Source organism: Enhydra lutris, unplaced genomic scaffold (assembly GCF_002288905.1).
Source record: "Enhydra lutris kenyoni isolate GAN:26980312 unplaced genomic scaffold, ASM228890v2 scaffoldscaffold10, whole genome shotgun sequence".
Lineage (NCBI taxonomy): Eukaryota > Metazoa > Chordata > Mammalia > Carnivora > Mustelidae > Enhydra > Enhydra lutris.
In genome coordinates, this window is record NW_019154094.1 from 31,734,815 (window position 1) to 31,759,480 (window position 24,666).

Below are 24,666 nucleotides of genomic sequence, written 5' to 3' on the forward strand. Positions count from 1 at the left end.
CTGCTTCCTCCTCTCTCTCTGCCTGCCTCTCTGCCTACTTGTGATCTCTGTCTGTCAAATAAATAAATAAAATCTTTAAAAAAAAATGCTTAAAAAAAAAAAAAAAGGTATCAAGTGCAGCCCGTAGTTCCATATGATTCTTGGAAGGAGCACATTCTAATGTCAGATGCTACATGAGGTTGTATTGGTTCCTTAAGTTAACTTTAAAGACGAGTGAGCTCTTAATCAGTGCTGAAGACAAACGTAAATTCTCTGAGTGCACAGATCTAAGAACTGTTGAGGAAGTAATTTCTTATTTAAGGCCCTAAAGTTTATGTGCACTCAGTGACCACATTTTAAAAATAAAATAGAGTCTTTTGAATTGGAAACAGTGTGTCTTTTACCAGTGTAAATTTCCAGCAGTGAGCAGGTCCTCAGCATGGGCAATAGATGTTGCTTCCCCTTCAGAGAATAAAGAGCCCATGGGAAGGCCCTATGAGGTACTACTTAATTGTCTCCTCTGAGAAAAGATAAATGTCCCTGAATACAAAAGAGCACTGAAACCAAATTTGGGAAGTAAAGACCATTAGGGATAAGTTTTCTTTGTTTGTTTCGTTTATAGTTACTTTTATTTTATTTAATTTTTTAGATTTGATTTATTTATTTGACAGAGAAATAGAAGGAGAGAGAGAGCAGGAGCAGGGAGGAGGGGCAGAGGCAGGGGGAGAAACAGGCTCCCCTGCTGAGCCAGGAGACAGACATGGGACTCTATCCCAGGACTCTGGGATCATGACCCAAGCTGAAGGCAGATGCTTAACCGACTGAGCCACCCAGGCGCCCAGTTGTTTTTCTTTTAATAAAAATTTCCATGGACTTTAACACTCTTAAAGTCATTACCTACATAGTATCCAAAATATATAAAGAACTTATAAAACTCAACACCCCCAAACTGAATAATCCAATTAAAAAAATGGGCAGAAGACACACCTGTACATTTTTCCAAAGAAGACAGAGAGATCGCCAATCGACATATGAAAGGACGCTCATCGCCAGGGAAATGCAAATCAAAACTACAATGAGATATCATCTCACACCTGTCAGGATGGCTAAAACCAACAACACAAGACACAACAGGTGTTGGCTAGGATGTGGAGAAAGGGGAACTCTCTTGATCTATTAGTGGGAATCCAAACTGCCATAGCCACTGTGGAAAACAATATGGAGAGTCCTCAAAAAGCTAAAAATAGAGCTATCCTACAATCCAGCAATCACACTAGTAGGTATTTACCCACAGAATACAAAAATACTAAAGTAAAGTGATACATGCACCCCAACGTTTGTTTATAGCAGCATTATCTACAATAGCCAAGTCATGGAAACAGCCCAAGTGTCCATCAACTGATATATAGATAAAGAGGTGTGTGTGTGTGTGTGTGTATATATATATATATATATATATATATATATATATATATATAATGGAATATTACTCAGCCATAAAAAGGAATGAAAATCTTGCCATTTGCAACAACATGGGTGGGCTAGAGAGTATTATGCTGAGCAGATTAAGTCAGAGAAAGACATACCATATGGTTTCATTCATATGTGGAATTTAAGAAACAAAACAAATGAGGAAAGGAGAAAAAAGAGAGAGAAGGCAAACCAAGAAACCAAGAAACAGACTTTTAACTATAGAGAATAAACTGATGGTTACCAGAAGGGAGGTGGGTGGGGGTGATGGGTCAATTAGGGGAAGGGGATTAAGGAATGTATTTGTTGTGATGTATACAAATGCTGAATCACTATTTTGTACACTTGAAACTAATATTACACTCTTTTTAACTGCAATTTAAATAAAAACTTAAAAAAAGTCATCACCTACTCAATCTTCTAGTTTCTGACACATTTATCTGTGCCAGATTTTTCCCTTCCAATATAAACTGCCTTCCTACTCTTTCAAAACTCTAGCCAAGAGAGTATAAAAATTGCTATAATATACTGAGAATTCATTGTTAGAAATTACAATAAAAATCCAGAGCATGCAGAAAAGAAAGCCTGAGTTCATGTTCTTTATCTTATTTTCCTATAGTCATAGGACCTAATTTTATTGCTCTCATATGGTAATTATATGCATGATTGAAGCGATAATATACTTTTCACTTATTCATTTAGTCATAAAACACTTATATCCCAAGCACTGTTGGTGATGCAAATATTCATAAAATGGAGTTCCTACTCTTGAAGATCTGTCATATAGAGGAAATGAACCAGGCATATAAGTAAGCATATGAGCTGAAAGACACTGATCCACTTGAGATAGATCATGTTTCTCAAAATTATACATAATTATAACCCAGGGCAGTTGTTTAGAAATGTAGGTTCCTGGGCCCAGCTCCTTCCGTATGCCAGAGAGATAGGGCCCAGAAATACATCCTCATTTATTTTTAGAGATTTATTTATTTATTTTTGAGAGAGCGAGAGAGCGAGAGAGAGAGCGAGCGAACGGGGGCGGGGGGGAAGAAGAAGGAGAGAGAAACTTAAGTGGACTCCATGCTGAGCATGGAGCCCAAGCTCAGTCTCATGACCCTGAGATGGCTACCTGAGCTGAAACCAAGGGTCGGTTGTGCAACCAACTGTGCCAGCCAGGTGCCCCAAATCTTCATTGTTAGTAACTACTCCTAAAAGAATTTTGATACTCATGGTCAAAGATGCCCTTTGAGAATGGGAATCAGCGTAGAGGGAGAGAGTACTTAGAGTAGGTTATAGATGTGCAGGAAGCTGCATTTGAAATAGAACCAGAAGGGTTGGGGCACTTGGGTGGCTCATTGGGTTGGCTGTCTGTCATTGGCTCGGGTCATGATCCCATAATCCTGGGATCAATCCTCATATCAGGCTCCTTGCTCAGTGGGGAGCCTGCTTCTCTCTTTCTCTCTCTCTGCCTCTCCCCCAGCTTGTGCTCTCTCTCCCAGTCTCTTTAGTAAATAAATAAAATCTTAAAAGGAGGAAAGAAAGAAAGTATCCAGAAGGGCTGCTGAGATGTGATGGGTGTGGAGACCAGGACCCAGAAAGTGGGGCGGCAGTGTGCCTCAGTGATGAAATTGGGTTGACAAAGGCATTGTCTGCATTTTCCTTACTTTTATTTTTATTATTAATTAGATGTTCCGGATCCACCAGAAAACCTACAGTTGTCTGAAAGACAGAACAGGAGTGTTCGGCTGACGTGGGAAGCTGGAGATGACCACAATAGCCATATTATCGGTAGGGAGGACATGGGATAACTATGCTCCTTACACTCCTGAGTCAAAATTAATGTTAAAGCCATTTTTTCCTTTTTTTACCACAGTTGCTAGATTATCCTTCTTAACACATTCTTTAAAACTTTTTATACTGTGTGTAAATGTTAGTATGACTTAAACACACTAAACCCATTCTAACGTGTTGTTTTTTTTTTTCCCCTTGTGCTTCTACTGCCAGAGTATATTGTTGAATTTGAAGGAAACAAAGAAGAACCTGGACGATGGGAGGAACTAGCTAGAGTCCAAGGCAAAGAAACAACAGTCTTGCTATCGTTGGCCCCATACGTCAGATACCAGTTCAGGGTCATAGCCGTGAATGAAGTAGGGAGAAGCCAGCCTAGCCTGCCGTCAGACCATCACGAAACCCCTCCAGCAGGTGTGTGGCTTCTCACGTCAGGTTACTGAGAACGTATTTTAGTTTTGTTCCATCTTTCAACATCTTAAAAAAAAAAAATTGATAGTATGGGTATAGAGTTTTAGATTTCTCCTACTGGAGCGCTTGAAAAGTTCTGTGACCTGATAGCACACAAATATTCAAAGTACATCAGATTGATGAGTAGTATATAAATGTTTGATAGAGAGCAGGAGATTATAGGGAGGTATATGGGCAAACATTACTCTGAGTTACTTGTGATAGCTAAGTATCATGTTAAAATCAGATATCAAGTATGTTATAAACTGAGGTTCAATATATAGAAAGGCGGCTTTCTCCCTTTATTTTTTTTCAACTTTTTGAGATAAAACATTTTATTCATTGTAGGTGCCTTGTTAACAATTTAAAATATCTAATATCATTAATTTTATACATATAGTGTGTGTGTATATATATATACACACACACACACACACACACACATATATTTATACATATAGTGTATTTATTGTCTCTCAATATCTAAACAGATATCTGATATCTATCTAAATTTCCAGGATATTTTTTTTAATCTTAAGAATGATTAATACTAAAATTTGTGTTACTTTACTGTCATTGGTCAACAGTGTGAGCATAGCATGGTATTATTGTTTTTTTTCCTCTGGCGCAAAATACCTAAGCTAGGGTATAATTTCCTTTTTGGATTGAGGAAAAAGCAAGAAGAGCTAGTAACTGAGTCAGATACTTGTGTGATTGAAGTGTAAGTTGCATTTGGCACAAAAACTACACTTAGCCCTTTCTTATTAAATGGATCACATAACCTGCTCTTACCTCTTTGTAGTCCCTAACTGTTGGCTGTTGAAATTAATAGATGATGTTTAATTTTATTAGCTTAGAGGCAGTTAGTCACAACACACATTTCTAACAATAATTCTAATACAAAAAGGGAGGCAGATTTAAAGTTAAAATGTTTATTTAAAAAGTAGGTTTAGGATTTTTAAAAAAAGGTTGAAAAATTTAAAGAGCAGGTTTAAAATGGAGATATCTAAAGTAAGTCTTCTACTTTCCACTAAATAGTAATTGTATCACTTCAAGCATGTGATTTTACGCCTTTAAAAATATATATATATATTTAAAAGCTGCCTTTTAGGTCATGGATGGGTTAACTAGCCTTAAGGTGGTAATCATTTTACAATATATATACACATAAATATAAAATGTGTATCTATAGATTGGATACATATATACATACATCAGTATGTATGTATACACACACACTTGTGTATACATTTACATTGTACACCTTAAACTTACACAGTGTTATATGTCAATTACATCTCAGTAAAGTTGGTAAAAAGATAACTGCCTTAAGTCTTTACAAGCTGGGCCAGATAGAAATAAATGAATATAATCAAAGTTGTTTAAAAATCTGATTTAGGGGGAGTAGGGTGTTATGCTGATTAAGCTATGGACTGTAAATTGGAAAAAGTAATTTTAATGCTTACAATTTTTCAGCTCCAGACAAGAATCCACAAAACATAAGGGTTCAAGCCTCTCAACCCAAGGAAATGATTATAAAATGGGAGGTGTGTATTCTCTAATGTGTTACACACTACTTTGTTTTCTTTTTTGCATTCTTTTAGGTCTGCATGCCAAGTGTAATGGTAGAAAAATATTTTTTAAGAATGAAGATACAAGATTTGTATGTTTTATAAATATATCTCATTTGTATATTTTGCAGATCATTGTAATTAGAATGTTATGAGATATGGTTAAACAGTGGTAAGTAATGTCAGGAAGGGTATATAGGTTGACTTAATTGTGGTCTGTTATCAAAAGTTTCAGATTCCGGGGCACCTGGGTGGCTCAGCGGGTTAAGCCGCTGCCTTCGGCTCAGGTCATGATCTCAGGGTCCTGGGATCGAGCCCCGCATCGGGCTCTCTGCTCAGCAGAGAACCTGCTTCCTCCTCTCTCTCTGCTTGCTTGTGATCTCTCTCTGTCAAATAAATAAATAAAAAATCTTTAAAAAAAAAAAAGTTTCAGATTCCTAGTATTTTTATAACTAATATCCTAAATTGTCTCTTGTTCAAAAAGTACTAAAAAACTTCCCTAAATTTTTGTACATGGTCTAATAAATATTATGCATATCGAAAGGATGTCTGCCAAATAATAGCCACTATTTATTAAACCTATGAAGCATTTTGTGTGCTCGTTTCTGAGAACAGTTGTCATTAGTGTCTTTTTCTGGATATAGGAACTGTGGTCAGGGTGGTAGGCAGTCTTACCCGCCACCGTACCACTAGAATACCACCAGAAATCAACAAACCTACTAGATATTTTGGACTTCAAATTGCACTTTTCACCCCTTTATATCTTTCTATGAAAGATTATGAAATAGAGCTTTGTCTTTGAATTTAGTGTAAAATTTTACACCTGCTCAGAGAAGTTTAATAATTGTTTTGAGTGTCATTTCTAATTCCTTCTGTAGTAGTGGGTAACTTTCTCCCCTCTCTGTGTGGACCTATTCATGAACAGATAATTTAACCTACTTGAAAGTAGAATAACCATTCAGACATTCTGATGAATAATAGACTTCCAACATTAAATTCATAAATCCTGCATAAATGTAGAACAGTTTTGAATGTGGGAATATACTAATTTATTTCTAAACTTCTTTCCAGATAATGATTTTGGGAAGAATTTTAGGATGTGTAAAGTTTAGTCTGATTTTTTTTTTTAACTCAATATTGTTATGTCAACACTAACCCATTATTCCACTACAGTGAAATTAAGTTTTCCAAATTTTAAATTTTAATAAAAGTGGTAATACACAGAACCTAAGTATAGTCAAGAATATTATTTCTTTCCTTGAATTTGTGGCCATACATATTTCCTACCACATTGTCTTCATAATTACTTAATTTTTAATCTGAAATTATGTTAATATCTTATTCTTGTAGAGTATCTGTCTTTTTCTCTCTTAAGTTCTCTAGCAATTTCCATAAGACAGATGATATAACTGGTTAGATGAAGATATAGTATGTAATTATCAGGTCAGTTCCTCAGAGAAGCACACCATGTTCCACCAACATCAGCTCATTAATCCTCACCACTCCTTCAGAAGGGAGACAGTAGCTGGATGGTATCAGCCCTACATTTCACAGAGAGAAGCTGGGACTCTCATTTTAATGACCTTCCCCAGATGTCATGCACTCAGCCAGTGATGAAAAGAAGACCCCCCCCCCCCACCGCCACCTCCTCTGATCTGCTGTCTTTGTAGGGGGCCTATTAAGAATTTGCTGTGGTTTTGTTGCCAGTTGTCTGAAAGCCAAATACAAAATAATCCTGCTGTCTCCTCTAGAGTCTAGGCACCAAAGAGCCTAGTAATTTAGATAAGATTTTTCTTGAAAGTGCTAAATGTGGTGGCAGTTTATTTTAAAATTTGCAGGAGATCTTTATTAAATGTAACTGTTTTCCTTGGAACAAAACATGTGTAAACTGAATAATTTTTTTAAAAGATTTTATTTATTAATTTGACAGAGATCACAAGTAGGCAAAGAAATGGCAGAGAGAGAGAGAGAGAGAGAGGGGAAGCAGGCTCCCCACTGAGCAGAGAGCCTGATTCGGGGCTTGATCCCGGGACCCTGAGATCATGACCTGAGCCAAAGTCAGAGACTTAACCCACTGAGCCACCCAGGCACCCCTAAACTAAATAATTTTACTTGTGCTCACTTATTTTTGGTAGAGACTGAAGGAAATTGTAATTCCAGATTACAATCTGACAATAAAAGCTTGTGGCCTGATTCATCTGAGCACTGCTCAAGCCCTTGGTGGATTAATATCCATATGGTAGTAAAAATTACCTTGGTGCAAAACTTAGAATGCAAAGTATAAACAAAGATTGTGAAATCTCAGAAGGTTTTGTTTTGTTTTGATGTTTTTTCTCATAGGTAATTTAAGTATTCAACTTGGAGTTAGTGTAGACTTGAAATTGTTTTGCTGATACAGCACTACTTTCAACTTAGTTCCAACCAACCCATCTAAAAAATTTTAGTAAGTTAGACTGAGTTAAGAAGCACTGCAAAGCGACGCCTGGGTCGCTCAGTTGGTTAAGCCGCTGCCTTCAGCTCAGGTCATGATCCTGGGGTCCTGGGATCGAGTCCCACATCGGGCTCCTTGCTTGGCAGGAAGCCTGCTTCCTCCTCTCTCTCTGCCTGCCTCTCTGCCTGCTTGTGTGTACTCTCTCTCTCTCTGACAAATAAATAAAATCTTAAAAAAAAAAAAGCACTGCAAATTCTGTAAGAAGACATTGTATATGACATTATTTTATTTTACTTTATTTTTGGGGGGAGAGACAGCAAGCAGTAGGAGGAGGGGCAGAGGGATAGAGAGAATCTTAAGTAAGCTCCACGCTCCCAGTGTGAAGCCCAGTGCAGGGCTTGATCTCATGACCCTGCGAATATGACCTGAGTGGAAGTCAAGAGTCTAATAACAGACTAAGTCACCCAGGCACCCTGATATATATGACATTATTGAATACTTATACATACAGACAAAATTACCGTTTATATAAGTGAGCCTTATAATCTAGGAGTTAAGTCACATTTTTTTATGTAGTTTATGTAATTGATTCATTTAAGTGCATATTCCCATTTTTGAAATGAAACAGGTGATTTAAATTACAGTATTTTTTTTAATTATTAAAGTATTGCTTGATTAAAAAAGAAGAACCAGAGCGGATATAATGGCTTCACTAAGTGGCTTGCCACCGTGTCTTACTCAGCGTATCCACGATCACGCGCGATGAATCTTGCCTTCTGTCTTAGCCTTTGAAATCCATGGAGCAGAATGGACCAGGACTGGAGTACAGAGTGACCTGGAAGCCACAGGGAGCCCCCGTGGAGTGGGAAGAAGAAACCGTCACAAACCACACCTTGCGGGTGATGACGCCGACTGTCTATGCTCCTTACGATGTCCAAGTCCAAGCCATCAATCACCTTGGCTCCGGTCCTGAGCCCCAGTCAGTGATTCTCTATTCTGGGGAAGACTGTAAGTGACGCACCTGAAACTGTTAAGCCCTTCAGGACCAATTTCTTTCAAGTATATTGCATTTCAGTTAATGACCATTTTTGAGCAGCCACTGCACGCAAAGAGGATGTACTAGCTGTGCAAGATAAAAAGAAATATAGCACATGGTTCCTACTTTCAGGTTGACTGCAGGATAGCCGATCACTATAGAGTGGTAAGGAATTATGTAAAAAGTTTTAATTTTATTCAGTTTCCCAGTAAAGCTATTACTGTATGAAAGATCAAAGACCAGTACTCATCACTACAATTAGTTAAGCAGCATAACTGTCCTAATGTTTCCAGTTATATTTGTCCTTACTTGTCGAAGACTTTCTAACAGCCACCTGTGCCATCCCTGGCCTCAGTTGTACTTTTGGAACCTCCCTAATACAGATGAGATACAGACTGAAATTTGTCTATAGAATTATGGACACATACAGACTGTTTTGAGGTATTAGTGATGTGCTCACTATTAAATTCTTAGACCATAATAACTGCTACAAATAGATTATTAAAAAAAGGAAAGATGGTGTATTCCATGTCACTACACAGGAGTTATTCTCATTGTTCTTCAAGTATCCAAAGTAATATTTTGATCTGAAAATGGAAAAAGGTTGAGAATCTGAAATTACTAATTCCTTATTCACCTACTACCTAAATTCTTCTACCCAAATAAAATTACACTGGGCATATCACTGGGATCTAAGATATTATTAGTCTTGGCTGCTCTGCATTTGGTTTATTCTTCTGTAGTTAGTTCCCCTGTAGAATGGGGATGATAATACCACTTTATAGGGTTGTTCTAAGGATTATGTCCACTGAGCCAGTCCCTTAGAATAGTGCCTATACAGAGCGTATGCTCAGTTAATGGTAGCTGTTATTAATAGACCGATCAAGCTCTCAAGTAATTTGTTAAATTGTTTAGTTCATTTGTTTCTAAAGGCAAGATACCCACAGAATATTTCACTGGACACTGGTTCCAGGGGTAGACTATCCTCTTCTAGAAACCTGTTTGGGCTCTGAAACTCCTCTGTAATGAGACACTCTCTTAAGTTCTATTTGGAATTGATTTCATAAGAGTGATTTGCTCAGATTAAGCAATATGAAAAATCACCTTTTGAAAAGGATCCTAATAATCACATTTGAGGGTTTTAAAAGCTCATCATTCTTATGTGCTTAACAGATCCTGATACAGCTCCAGTGATCCATGGGGTGGACGTTATAAACAGCACATTAGTTAAAGTGACCTGGTCAACGATTCCAAAGGACAGAGTACATGGACATCTGAAAGGATATCAGGTTTTTATCATAGATTTTCTTGTTGCTGAATTAATATCTCAAATGCAAATAAGAACTGATCTTAGAAGAAGCCAGAGGAGAATCTGCCACCGTGGCTGATATGTTAAAGGGATCCTATTTCCATTGCAGATAAATTGGTGGAAAACAAAAAGTCTGTTGGATGGAAGAGCACATCCCAAAGAAGTAAACATTCTGAGATTTTCAGGACAAAGAAACTATGGAATGGTTCCTTCTCTAGATGCGTTTAGTGAATTTCACTTAACAGTTTTAGCCTATAATTCCAAAGGAGCCGGTCCAGAGAGTGAGCCTTATATATTTCAAACACCAGAAGGAGGTAAGAATAACAGTGAAGAATAATGCCAACAATAGGAATTATCCAGTGACCAAATTAGTAGTAGTTAATCAATATATACTTCATATGAGTTAGCTTCTCAATTGCTACGGAAAACTGGGATCTAATGGAGCTTTTTTTTTTTCTTTTAAAGAAATTTACCAATTTATGAGTGTAACTTCTTGGTCTTGTGTTTTCTAGTACCTGAACAACCAGCTTTTCTCAAGGTCATCAAAGTTGATAAGGACACTGCCACTTTAACCTGGGGACTACCTAAGAAACTGAATGGAAACTTAACTGGTTATCTACTACAGTATCAGATAAGTAAGTAGAAATCTGAATTGGATCCACCTGTTTTTTTTTTTTTTTTTAAGATTTTATTTATTCATTTGAGAGAGCACAGAGGGAGCAAGAGAGTGAGAAGTAGGTTCCCCGCTGAGCATGGAGCCTGATGCAGGGCTTGATCCCAGGTTTTTGTGATCATGACCTGAGCCCACGCACCCCTGGATCCACCTACTTTTTTAAAGATTTATTTGAGAGAGAGAGAGCACGAGCAGGAGGGGCAGAAGGCAAGGGAGAAAGGGAAAGAGAATCCCAAGCAGACTCTATGCCAAGCACAGAACCTGATGCAGGGCTGAATCCCATGACCCGTGAGATCATGACCTGAGCCAAAACCCAGGGTCGGATGCTCAACTGACTGAGCCACCCAGGTGCTCCCGGATCTAGCTGTTAATCCTTCGTTTTTGGTTGAGTATTTGGTTTGCTCTGCCTAGATTCTGATGGTCGCGGTTTGTAAGTTGGCTTACTTCCTTACAACAAAGGGGTCTGCAAAACGGCTTGCAGACCAAATCCATGCTGCTGCTTGTTTTCATGAACAGGCCATACATGTCATTCACATTTGTCTACAGCCGCCTTCTCACTACAGTGGCCCCAGTTGATTAGCTGTGACAGAGATTGTGTGGCTCATAAAGGCTGAAATATTTACAATCTAGTTCTTTTCAGAAAGATTTGGCAGTCCCTGTTTTAGAGGAAAAGTCAGTAGGTACCAGAAGACATACGTGTAATACTTACATATGAGTGTCCTTGAGAATTAAGAACATGCCAAAGAAAAGAGTAAGTGAATGATGTCAGGGAGATTTGAAGCTCACGTAACTTCCACACTGCCTCTTTTGTCTCCGACATGTGCTTCTGGTCTCAACCCTAAATGTACATCTGTTTGTAGAATCTTCTCTGGGCATCCCACTGGCGTAGGCCGGTTGTTTTGAGAGCATTAAAGAGTTTTCTTTGGCTCCTTACTCAGGATGGACTCTGCTCTTGTGTTGCTATGCCATTGGGTTGAAAACAACATGTTTAGAGGAAACGAAGTCATTTTTAATCACAGTGCCTTCAGTGTCTAACAGTCTTCACATCGAAGCATCATCTCAAAATGGAAATTAGGAAACTGAAATCACAGAAATGTTTAGACTGTGAGGACGTGCATCCCAAACAGCGGAAACACTAGGACTATGTTGCTTGCAAAAGCCACCTTGATGATAAAGCTGATAAGCTGCTCTGCCTCCATGTAGTTCAAAGCTTGTCACAATCCAGGTCATGTACGAGTTTCGGCTCCTGATAGCCCGTCTGGGTTGGGTCATATGATTAAACAGATACAGGCATCATTGTAATAGAGATAGCACTTGAGCATTTTTTGAGTGTTTGCTATGTAGCAGGATCAGTACTAAGTACTCTTGCTGTATTTTTTCATTAAGACAGAAAATCTAGGGGCACCTGGGTGGCTCAGTGGGTTAAGCGTCTGCCTTCGGCTCAGGTCATGATCTCAGGGTCCTGGGATCGAGCCCCGCATCGGGCTCTCTGCTTGGCAGGGAGCCTGCTTCCCCCTCTCCCTCTGCCTGCCTCTCTGCCTACTTGCGGTCTCTCTCTCTCTCTGTCAAATAAATAAATAAAATCTTTAAAACAAAACAAAACAAAACAGAAAATCTATGAAGAATGTATTTTCACTATTTTGTGGATGTGAGAATTGAGGCATATAGAATTCACTTATGTAGAGCCACGTAGTAAAATAAGTACTAAGCGAGATTCACACCTAAGTCAGTCTTATTTCCCATGCTGGGCTCTTAAGCCTACAGTATTCCATGAACTGGTTTTCAAATATGTAGAAAGCACTGAAGAAATATTTGAGGACTTTTTAAATGTTAATTTGTTTGGTAAAGCTATGATTTTTCTTTATCTTAACAATAAAGAAACAACGTTAATTGCATTCCAACCTTTGTGTTGATCCGTATGTAAGATTTAGATCATTTTAAAAACAAATTCCTAGAATATAGAGAGAAAAGTCTGGAATGTTAACAAGGGCAGTGATTATTGTATTGCTTAGTATATGGATTTTTTAATAAAATGACATAATTGTACACTTACTTTGCTTTCTATTAAATGAGGGAAATATTTTTGGATAATTTATTTCTTTTTTAAAAAAACTTCTAAATATTTATTTGAGAGAGAGTGAGCACGTGAGAGAGAGCATGGGTGGTGGGGGTGAGAGGGAGAAACAGGCTCCTTGCCGACCAGGGAGCCCTGAGAATGGGCTTGATCTCAGGATCCTGAGATCATGACCTGAGACGACAAAGGCAGACGTGTAACTGACTGGGTCACTGAAGTGCCCCGATAATTTATCTCTTTTTATTGCTTTGTATGTTCTTAAACAGTTGTTGATTATGTGTCTGAGAGCTCTATACTTCTCCCAATTTATAGATTGATTATTGTAGTTTTTCAACTGACTTTGTGGTATTTTTATAGGAATCCTCTCAAATATAAAGAGTGATATTTCTTTCTAATTTTCAACATTTGGAGCTTTAGTTTGTTCATTTTTCATTTTTGATCTAATTGCATTAAATAGACCAAGGAAGGCATTTTTATGTCAAGAGTAAGAGTTTGTTTGTTTGTTTACCTGTATGATATCTTGGACTGAGGGTCAAGAGGATTTATTCTAGCCCTTCCCTTGCTACTAATGGCTGCCCAGTTTTGGGATGTGTTTCATTTCTTGGACTGTTCTTACTGTAATCTTACAAAACATTGTACTCTTGCACAAATCCCACAGTCTTGCTGGTTGCAAATTCTTTGAAAGGCTCTAATTCATCTTCTTTCTGAATAGCTCTTGCCATAGTACTTAGTATATGGTAGACATTTTAAGATATGTAATTTATTAATCAGTTTATTGATTTTACATATAATAAGTACTTATTTGGTGCCTCAGATTGAACCAGAAATCACAGAAGAAGCAAATTATTGTCCAAATTGTTACACCAAAAGGTTAAAAGTGAAGGATCCAATGAAAATATAATAGAGGGGGAAATCCATCTCTTTCAATAGGTATGATGAATGTGGAGCTCCAGTATGGCATAGTGATTAAGAACATGGGCTCTGGGGGCACCTGGGTGGGTCAGTGGGTTAAGCCTCTGCCTTTAGCTCAGATCATGATCTCAGAGTCCTGGGATTGAGCCCCGCATCGGGCTCTCGGCTCAGCAGGGAGCCTGCTCTCTCCCTCTCTCTCTGCCTGCTGCTCTGCCTACTTGTTCTCTCTCTCTCTCTGTCAAAAAAATAAATAAATAAATCTTAAAAAAAAAAAAGGAACATGGGCTCTGGAGTGGAAAAACTGTGGTTGGATTCAAATTTTGTTTGGCCAGTTACTGGCTGTAAATCTAGACCCCAACCTTCCCATATATGATACTGTAATAAAATTATGTCTCCGTCACAGAATTGAAGTTAGTTAATGGCTGTGAATAACGAAGATGGTGCCTTGCATACCACAAGCATACACAGAGTCAACAATAAGGGACAACATAAGTTGAATTGTTAAGGCATGAATTCTGAGGCATTGTTGTTTGTGTTTCTTTCTTTAGTAAATGACACCTATGAGCTTGGAGCACTAAATGATATCAACATTACAACTCCATGGAAGCCCAGCTGGCGTCTCTCAAACCTCAATGCCACCACCAAGTACAAATTCTACTTGAGGGCTTGCACTTCAAAGGGCTGCGGAAAACCAATCACGGAGGAAAGCTCCACGTTAGGAGAAGGGAGTAAGTGCAGGAGGCTTCTGCATGCTGTTTTTTAAATCGCTCCGAAGGGACTGTACCAAGCTAGTCATTGTAAATAAGAAATGATTGTGATCTCAATCTATCTGACCTTTTGTTTTTCACTGATATAGATAGAGAATTTATTTCTCTTGTTTGTAAAATTCACATTGACTCAATTTATGGATTTCTACACAACAGCAATGGAACTATAGCCTCAGTGTATATAAGGTCAGGAACTATAATTTTAATTAAGATAGGAGTATGTAAGGTAATGAAGTTATTCATAAGGTTACTAGAGAGGGATATTTTTCTCTTGGAAGTGTTTTCATACAGAAAAATATTTGGCTCTTGCCCTGGTTGATGTTTTGTAAAAATGATCTAATACATTTCACTTCCATGTCTTGGTTCATATATATATATATAGAGAGAGAGATTTATGTATCAATTTTATTTTGCTGTCTACTGGTTGATGCCAAGTACTGGCTTGGAAATGGCCCATCAACCTCTGATTTAATTTGTATAATTCTCCAAATTCAATTGTACTTTTCAGTTTTGTTTTTTTGGGGTTTTTTTTGTTCTTTTTTTTTTTTTTTTTTTCCAACCTAGACCTATTTCTCTTCCCAAATTATTTTGACAGTTATGATTTTAGCAGTGTTCTTGCTAAAGTTAAAAGGAGAGAAATTCAGAAGGCAGAGCATAAAAAAGGAAATGAATCAGAGGAACTGTTGCACACGTTAGTAAGTTAAAAAAGTTTAAAAAAGTAAGTTAAAAAAAAAGTTTTTTAACTTGAACTTGAACAGATTCAAGTTGATTAAACCTAGAAGGATATTTGAGGAACGGAACAAGGAAAAGGAGATGGTAGGAAGGCAAATCATTTGCTTATCACGTACTATGTTGTCAGAAACTCCCCTGGATGGGTTTCCAAATTTTAGATTAGAAAAAAGATCGAGTCGATGGAAAAAGAAAATAGTAATGAGAAAAACTAAGTTCCCACTTATAAAATATACATATTATTATAAAATACATTCAAGTATATGTGAATCACTGGCAAGTCAATGTGTGTGTGTGAATGGTTATGCTCTGACCTTTACTGTCTGTTTCTCCTTCTTACTTTCCCTACTGTGTCTACCTAATGAAGGGTTTATGTTTTCCTCAGATACCCTAACAACTCAGAACTCCCCTTTATGGAAAAAGTATGTATACTTAAAGAGTTTCTTCTGAGAAACCCACACATTATTCCCAAGGACAAAATGAGACACCAAGTGAAATGAAGAATTCATTTACCTACTTAAAAGAGAGATTTAAAGATGATAATTGAAAACTTTTTAGTAATTAAAAGGATCTTATTTCTCAAGAGTTCAAAGTGGCATCAAGTGTTCAATACAAAGAAGTCAGAATAGTAGTAATCTAAATATGCAACTTCCGTATTTTTCAAAACAGGGTTTGAGGCATGGAAAGGGTTGCTATTTTGTTAAAACCAAGACCATAATATGCATGAGATATGCTAATCCCATTATTGCTAATTTGTAGCAGGTAAGAAAAAAAATGCATAAAATTCTCTTACAATAGTTATAGTTACCATATACATATATGGAAGTATTTAGAAAATTTGGGTTTGGTCGCCTTCATGTTGGAAAAACTGTTTTTAGCAGATGGAAAGCACTGTGTGGTTTTGTAAAAGATGCTGCATCTTCTTTGCAAATTAAAGATGCCGTTAATGTGCTTAAGTATCTTACACCCTATTTCTTCCCTACCCTATGTCTCAGGAATTTGAAAATGTTCCTTACTAGTATGTTTTTGCTTTCTTTCAGGATTCTGAATTTTCAGCTACTGGCCCTTCCCCTGTTGACACTGTTTTCTCTTCTGTAGGCATATCTTGCTGTATTTACAGGAAAGAAACTATAATCTCTTTTTGCCTCTGGATTTCAGCATGATCTTTGGAAAAGGAAAAACACATACATATTTTTTCACTGAGGAGATAAATCTTGATATCACAAAAAACTCTAAAAATAACTTTTGTGCAAATTGGAATCTATTTCTGCGTATCTTTCTTTTCCTGGGTCTGCCTAGATAGCACATTTTAAGGTCATCTGGCATTTATTCAGAAAATGGGGTTTGATACACAAGCTTTTTTTTCCCCCTCTGATTATTTCCTGGTTGTCACTCTGATTTTCAGGTGGCTCACATTCCATAGTCTAAGAGGGGGGAGATGATGGAGCTAATAAGAAATATTTGTGTCATTCCTGGTTTGAACAAAACACTTGCTTTGCTCTATTTTTCAAAAGCTTGCACTATTTAATGTTATACTAATATTTCTGTTTTTCAAGTCAAAATTAATTGTGTTCTATTTCAGTGGTGCTCAATCTTAAAGGCTTTGCTCAACTAATATAATTAGCCTTATTTCTCCCATGGTGACATTTTTTTTTTAATGAAGCCCTTCTGTTATCAGTAACTATATCATCAATTTCTATTCTGTGGTTAAAAGTTATAACCAAATTTTAATGTGTGACATATACCCATTGACACAGGGTTTCAGAACTTTTAATATTCTCAACATTGCATAAATTATTTTTAGTGTACATTATTTACATTTATTATATTGAGTTGATTCTCAGCAAAACTACAGATCAAATACAAAACTATTTTATATATTTTGTTGCAACATCAGAAATTAGATGTATATTTAATTACACTGACTCATTTGAGATTCTGCTATTTGAGTTTCTGTTACTATGAGATTCTACAGCTAATATATTGATACATTCATGTTTCTTTTTTTAAAGTACTAATGTCTCAGAATATTTTAACAATATCAGTGCATTTCATTTAAAGGTACTTATAAACTGTACTTTATGTACCTATAAACTTACTTATATTTCTATAAATTTCAAGTATTTAATATATGACCATGTTATGATACTATTCCATCAATATTTATAGAGAAGACCAAGACAAAAAAAAGTAATATATATTTAAAGTTATAATGTCATTTGCCTTCAAAAATAAGCCAAAATGGCCATGTTCAGTTTCCTGCTAGGTCTGTGAAAACTCAAATTGTACAAAATGACACTGTAATTTTTTGAAGTTTGTGTTTGGTTTTGAAACATTCATGTGACTGGGCAGATTTATAGTACAATTTCATCAACAAGTACATCATCTTTAAAGGACATGAATTAAATTCATTTCATTTCCTCCATTTCAGGATATTAAGAAAGAAAATCTTGAAATGTTGATATTCTTGATCTCCTGATAATTCAAAAACTATGAGAAAAAAATCCTGCAAATGGCACTCCTCCCAAATAACAGTGTTTTTTTTGTTTGTTTGTTCATTTGTTTTTACTTTTCATGTCCTGCTTTTCAATGATTACAATTTATATGATTTAACTGTGTACATTTCTTAGGTAAAAGTATCGGGAAGATATCAGAAGGAGTCAATCTTACTCAAAAGACTCACCCAGTAGAGGTATTTGAGCCGGGAGCTGAACATATAGTTCGCCTATTGACTAAGAATTGGGTTGATAACAATAGCATTTTTGAAGATGTAATTGAGACAAGAGGGAGAGGTGAGACATGAGATTGTATTTGGGGACTTCTTAGACAATAAATCTGCTTTATAGATTATTTAATTTTACACACTTCCTCTAGTAAAGATAAAAGTACGGAGTACGTTAGTTACAAAGATAACAGTCTCAGTGTGTTTGGCATAGCATTTTTTTATCATTATTATGTTCAGTTAGCCAGCCTAGAGTACATCATTAGTTTTTGATGTAGTGTTCAACGATTCATTAGTTGCATATAACACCCCATGCTCATCATAGCATTCTAAAATTATCGAAGTGAAAAATGTTCCACAAAGATTCAACATATCCTTATCGTTTTCGCCAGAGCAGCTGACTAAAAAAATATCTCCTGCCAATTAACACACGTTAATAACAAAAACTAAGCAGAAAACCGAAACAGGATAAAACGTGCAGAAACTCCGCAGCAATCTGCACATAACCAAGGCAGCTTGTGCTTTCGCTTGCTTGTGCTGCTTCTGTGTTTCACTTGCTCTGCCTCCGCTGTCCCTTTTTGGTTTTCATCTTCAGAGTCAAATGCAACTTGAGAGGGCCCTTTTAAAAACGGAATGAACCATTTACCAGTATTCTTTCCATGAAATGTCCTTTAAGTCACATTCCCTCTAGGGTCACTGAAAGGAAAAATAAAATGGATGCTATTTTGTATGTTTAAAAATGATGTTTCATTTTCCCAAAGGGGACATAATCCTAAAGACTGTTTCTAGCATGCAACGTGTGACTTCTCTTTGTACAACAGAATACGCTGGTTTATACGATGACATCTCCACTCAAGGCTGGTTTATTGGATTAATGTGTGCCATTGCTCTTCTCACGCTAATCCTGTTAACTATTTGCTTTGTGAAGAGGAACAGAGGTGGAAAGTACTCAGGTAAAGCTGTTTCTTAATATAGTAATATACTTTCAGTTTATTAAATAGTGTTTTCTAGGAGGCATTCTTCAGAGACATCTTTTATTTTTTTTAATTACGCACTTAAAGTCGGTGTACTGAGAGGGGGGAAACCTCCTATATTAACTAACCAAAAGATGTAAGGTCTAGAATATTATTTTCACATGGTTACTAGTCTCTAACAAGGCATATAATACTTCTAACCTTCTATTTTCAGTCTGTAAAATATCATAGTTGTTAAGAACACTAATCACTAAACCACACACACATATTTTAACATCTTAAGAGGAAGGACCTATTTAAATATGCCTTGTCATGTATTTGTGACCCAGAGAATGTTTGTGCTAGTAACTTTTAATGGTACTGGCTGCACTAGTCTAGAGTTAACCATTGCTGGGAATGCATTTTTTTTTTATCATGACGTATTAGATATGCTGCCTCCTGAATTAATGTACATAAAATATAAATAAAAACCATCGGAGTTAATATAACGGTTGACTTTAATTCAACTTCCAAATTTATCTTTTAGATATGCATATTATATTGTTGCTATTATTATTGTTAACTGCTTAGTGTTCAAGATGCTTTAATAGAAGGGGAAAGATTTAGATCCCACTGATATTAGTTTGATGATGTTTTTTAGTGAAAAGTTCTTTTATTGGCTTATTCTTCATTTAGCAAATATTTATTTATTTATTTTTTTAAAGATTTTATTTATTTATTTGACAGACAGAGATCACAAGTAGGCAGAGAGGCAGGCAGAGAGAGAAGAAGCAGGCTCCCTGCTGAGCAGAGAGCCCGATGTGGGACTCGATCCCAGGAGCCTGGGATCATGACCTGAGCCAAAGGCAGAGGCTTTAACCCACTGAGCCACCCAGGTGCCCAATTTAGCAAATATTTATTGGGAACCTATATGTGTATTGAACAATCAAAGAAGAGCACAATTTTAAAATTTTTGTAACATCTATGCATTTGGTGCGTGGAAATTTATGCAATCGTAGATCTTTTTTTTTTTTTCCTATGAGGACTGAATTATTATGAATTAGATTTTCAATGATTAATGAATGTCCTAGTTAATTGGAAAATTTAAAGACATATAGCATTCCTTTTTGAGGATCCCCAAGCAGTAGTCACTTGTGAAGTGTGACCCTCTCCAAATTCTAATGATGGAAAAGAAAAAAAAGTCAGCGTTTTACATTATAGGACAACTAACAAGAATTCCTCGGGTCTCTGAAAGTAGTAGTAAAAGATGTCATGAAGAAGGATTGTTACAGGGTTGCTGGGTTCCTTTCGTGGAGTCAAAGAATGAATCTTTCAGACACTATGGGTGAAGTGAAGTGAAAGCTTATTAAATGAAGCTGAGAGCAGAAAGGAAAGAAAAAAGCTCTCTAGGGCAAGAGGGGTCCTGAATGGGTTGGCACTGAGGACTTCCAGTGGCAGTCTTTTATTGAGAACTGCCTAGGAAGCTCGTGGCCTTGACAGACTTCTGCCATCTTGCTTTGTTCCCTTATCTCTTGTTCCTCTCTGTTTCAGCATCCACCTGCCAGGCGTAGTTTCTGAGCCTGGTCAGGGGAGTCAGGGGCCTCCTGTCTCTCCCTGTCTATACCTTAACCCTTTCCCTGCTCACGGGACAGGACCTGTGAACAGAAAGAGCTATACTGGGATTGTGAGGAGTGACTGATTGTATACTTTTTAATTCATGGGGGTGAGGGACCACACAAGTCTCCAAAGAATCTGGAAACAAGGCTTTCAGGACCTTAAGGGGCCAGCGGCTGCCAAGATGAGGTTACTTTTAAACATTAAGGGGCTAAAGCAGCCACGAGTTCCTTGAGGAAGGTCCTGTTCTCCATGTTTCAGGTTATCCATCAGTGGGCTGTAAGCGGCAAATAGATTTTAATGTAAGCTACATTTCTTTTGCCTTTGTTTCCCATATCAAGTAGGAAACTTTTTCTTCCTTTTTTTTTTTTTTAAGATTTTATTTGAGAGAGAGAGTAAGTGAGTGAGAGAGCACAAGCAGGGGGAGAGGGAGAGAGAGAGAGGGACAAGCCGACTCCCTGTTGACAAAGGGAGCCTATCACCCAAGCTGTAGGCAGATGCTTAACTGTCTGAGCCACCCAGGCATCCCCCACATCAGGATTTTTGCTTGAGTCTAGTAAAGTGAAATAAGAGCCCCCTTGTTCCTTGTCCCAGTATTTGGAATAAATCAAATTTAAAATGTCACAATAGGGGCGCCTGGATGGCTCAGTGGGTTAAGCCTCTGCCTTCGGCTCAGGTCATGATCTCAGGGTCCTGGGATCGAGCCCCGCATCGGGCTCTCTGCTCAGCAGGGAGCCTGCTTCCTCCTCTCTCTCTACCTGCCTCTCTGCCTGCTTGTGATCTCTCTCTGTCAAATAAATAAATAAAATCTTAAAAAAAAAATAAAAATAAAATGTCACAATAAACCTGAATATTCTGATTTTGGGGGCAATTATGAGTGAGAGAGAGAGCAGAACAGCCAAATGGTTGACTCTTAATCACTTTAGTTTAGTGACATAGATCTGCTATTAGCCTATACAGTCTTCAAAAAGTTTTGGATAATAAACTGTGTATCTAGTAATTTGGTCTCCATTAAGAAACCATACCTAAGTTTGACTCTTCCAGTAAGACTTGTTGCCCACCGAGTACTGAGGAGTCCCATGAAGACCTGCTACATGCTGTAATTCTGATGACGAATCAGGAGACTCCAGGAGATCATTTTCCTTTTTTTTCTTAAACAAAGAGGTAACTAATGGGTTGTAGATACAATGACAAGAACAATACAACAAAAAAAAACCCAAAAAACCTTGACTCACTAGTATCAAAAAGTTGGAGCAATGCTGTTCTCACTGATTATCCATCTTTAAAAACACTGTTACTATGCCTTTAAACATGATTTGTGCTACTTTCCCCGCTATTTGTTTTTTAGTGAAAGAAAAGGAAGATCTGCATCCAGATCCAGAAGTTCAGTCGGTGAAAGATGAGACCTTTGGTGAATACAGGTAAACAGTGTTCCATTTTAAAATGCATCAAAACAAAACAAAACAAAAAAAATGCATCAAAACACCCACTCATCAGGTTATAAGCCTAAAAATACAAAACAAACAAGTATTTATTTTTAAAGTAAAGGTTACACTACTATATCATAATGCCTTTTTAAAGAATAGTTTGCAAAAATAGGGCCTGTTTCAGAGAGAGCAACCCACGTCCAGGTGCAGGGATGTGTGTGACATACTGTAGGTAGATGTGTGTGCTGTGAGACTTCTTAAAGCTCTGCGTTCTATGCGAAAGGACACAATTTCACTATTTTTATTGAAAGTGAATTATTTATTTGGAGTATTAAAACACCTTGGAGTCTTCAGCATGGCCATTATGGGCCCAAGTTTCATGCAGTTTACATCCGTAAACATATATTCTGTGCACCTTCTGTGTAGACTTGGCAACGGTAAGTTACAAATCCTGTCCTCAAGATGGACTTAGTCTTCAGAGGAAAAAAAAAAAACTTACCTCTGCAAATGACTGTAATTAGGTAAAGAGAATGAGAGAGGAAAAAGGGGAGCAACTCCTGTGTGCCTTGAAGGGATGCTGATAAAGGATCATCCAAAGAGCTAAGATAGGCTGTAAAGAACAAAATGGATTGTGTTACTGTTAGCTAGTGGGTAGAGCATGACCAAACTTCAAGGTAGAGAGGAGTGTCGTACCTGGGAAGAACCGCAGGGTATCTGGAGGAAGGAGGTAGCTCTTGAGGATGGATTCAACTTCTCAGTCTCCCGTTGCTCACCATCTTCCCCCTTCCACTACCATCTCTGTTTCTTAGCCCTTCCTGTTTCAGATGTCCTTGTTTTCCATCAGGTCCTCTGTATATTGCCGCTAAGAGAGCTTGCAACTCCTGGGCTTATACAGCCTTTAGCACACAGGAGGCAGGAATTCATCTGGGAATAGAGACCCTGATTGATTCCAGCTGGTCCATCCCTGGATCCATTACTGTAATCAATGACATGGAGCATTATGATGAGCTGTTCTAGGTTAACTGATGTACAACTGAGCCTCATTATAGGCTCCACTTTGCTCTATACTAATTCTTCTTTTTTCCACTTAATCAAAGCTCTCTTTATATTTTTATATTTCTTGATTAATCACTTGAAGTTCTTTCTAGAATAAGGATCATTAGAGGGAGAAGGAGGAAGGAAAAAGGGGAGAGAAGGAGGGAGAGAAGGAAAGGGGAAGGGAAGGAGACAGAGAGACTGAAACACCGAGAAACTTGGGACTTTACAAATTTGCAAATTGTGGTTCAAATTTCATGAGGCAAGAATCATTAGGGGCCTATGGAAACTTCAAAATATATTTGAAAGACAGATATTAAGAATTCAGTTTTAAAGGCACGAAAACTATAATAATGCCTTGTTCAAAAACCCATTCCCCCATACCCTGCTACCTCTTTAAAAAAGACAAAATCATCCCCTGCGTTATTTTGCCTGGCCTCCCATTAATATAATTATTTATTAATAATTTAATTAAATCCCTTTAATCTCTTAATGTTTTCCGTCATCTCTTCCCAAAACTACATGCTCATCAGAAAATTATCTAATCTACCATGCTCATCCAGAAAATTTTCTAATCTTCAAGTTGTCCCAAGAGACAGTTTTACTGGATGCTGTTCTCGCTCATGACGTGAATTGTCATCCTTCCAGCTTCTGGTAATAGTTTCTTCACTATTTGTTGCCTGGTCCCTAACCTAATGCCATATTTTTGTTTTTGTTTTGTGTTTCTGTAACTGTAAGCATCCCCCCTTCAGGAGCCAATTGCTCTATGAGCCAGGATAGCCCGGGTTATGCCGCTGTCAAAAACAACTCCCAAATTTTTTTTTTTTTAAATTTATTTATTTGACAGACAGAGATCACAAGCAGGCAGAGAGGCAGGCAGAGAGAGATAGAGGGGGAAGCAGGCTCCCCGCTGAGCAGAGAGCCCGACGCGGGGCTCGATCCCAGGACCCTGGGATCACGACCTGAGCCAAAGGCAGAGGCTTTAACCCACTGAGCCACCCAGGTGCCCCCAAATCTTTTTCTTTCTAAAGTTATGTGTCAAACACAGATGACACTGTTCATTTTGATCACTTTGGAGCCCTGGATGGGGGATGAGCATCCAGGATCACCACAGCAGGAGAACTATAACAGCAAATTGAGCATGGGCTCTAAAAGTGACACTTGCCATCTTTGCTCACTTTACTTGGGCCAAAGCAAGTCACATGACAATGTATAAGTCAAGAAAGGCAGAGAATTGCCACCCTGCCCTGCTCCCAGGAAGCTGAGAGATGGACCTATTTGATGAACAACACCGATTACCAAAAATAATACAGTGCTAATCACATTCTAATTATATATATAGCCAAATTCATCCTTTTTAAAATTTTATGAAATCATTTAATTTGCTGTACAGATTTATAGTGTGTACGCAGCTTACATAGTAATAGTAGTTAGTAGTTAGTACCTAAAAACAAATCTTGAAAACAAAAAAACCAGACCCTTAAATACAGAAAACAAACAGGGGGTTGCTGGAGGGGTGGTGGGGGGGATGGGTGAAATAGATAAAAGGGATCCAGAACAGACTTATTGAGCACTGAGTACTATACAGAATTGTTGAATCATCATATTGTATACCTGAAACTAATATAACACTGTGTGCTAATTGTGCTTCAATAAAAATACACATTGGGGAAAAACAAAATAAAAAAAAAAATCTTGATCCAGAAATTTAGAAGACCATACCATT

General features: G+C 37.5%; 1 protein-coding gene across 3 annotated transcripts in view; it reads left to right on the forward strand.

Moving 5' to 3' along the window:
* Positions 1-24,666, forward strand: part of LOC111144146 (cell adhesion molecule L1 like) — an 80,864-nt gene that overhangs the window by 54,002 nt on the left and 2,196 nt on the right. For 2 of the 3 annotated variants that reach the window (XM_022498307.1, XM_022498308.1), the window contains 11 exons: positions 3,136-3,237; positions 3,454-3,651; positions 5,164-5,234; positions 8,475-8,697; positions 9,899-10,014; positions 10,144-10,348; positions 10,547-10,669; positions 14,242-14,421; positions 17,820-17,981; positions 18,733-18,864; positions 21,827-21,899. In XM_022498307.1, the coding sequence (XP_022354015.1) occupies positions 3,136-3,237; positions 3,454-3,651; positions 5,164-5,234; positions 8,475-8,697; positions 9,899-10,014; positions 10,144-10,348; positions 10,547-10,669; positions 14,242-14,421; positions 17,820-17,981; positions 18,733-18,864; positions 21,827-21,899 (1,585 nt within the window). The remainder of the gene's footprint in view (positions 1-3,135; positions 3,238-3,453; positions 3,652-5,163; positions 5,235-8,474; positions 8,698-9,898; positions 10,015-10,143; positions 10,349-10,546; positions 10,670-14,241; positions 14,422-17,819; positions 17,982-18,732; positions 18,865-21,826; positions 21,900-24,666) is intronic. The other variant, XM_022498309.1, reaches the window with a different exon arrangement.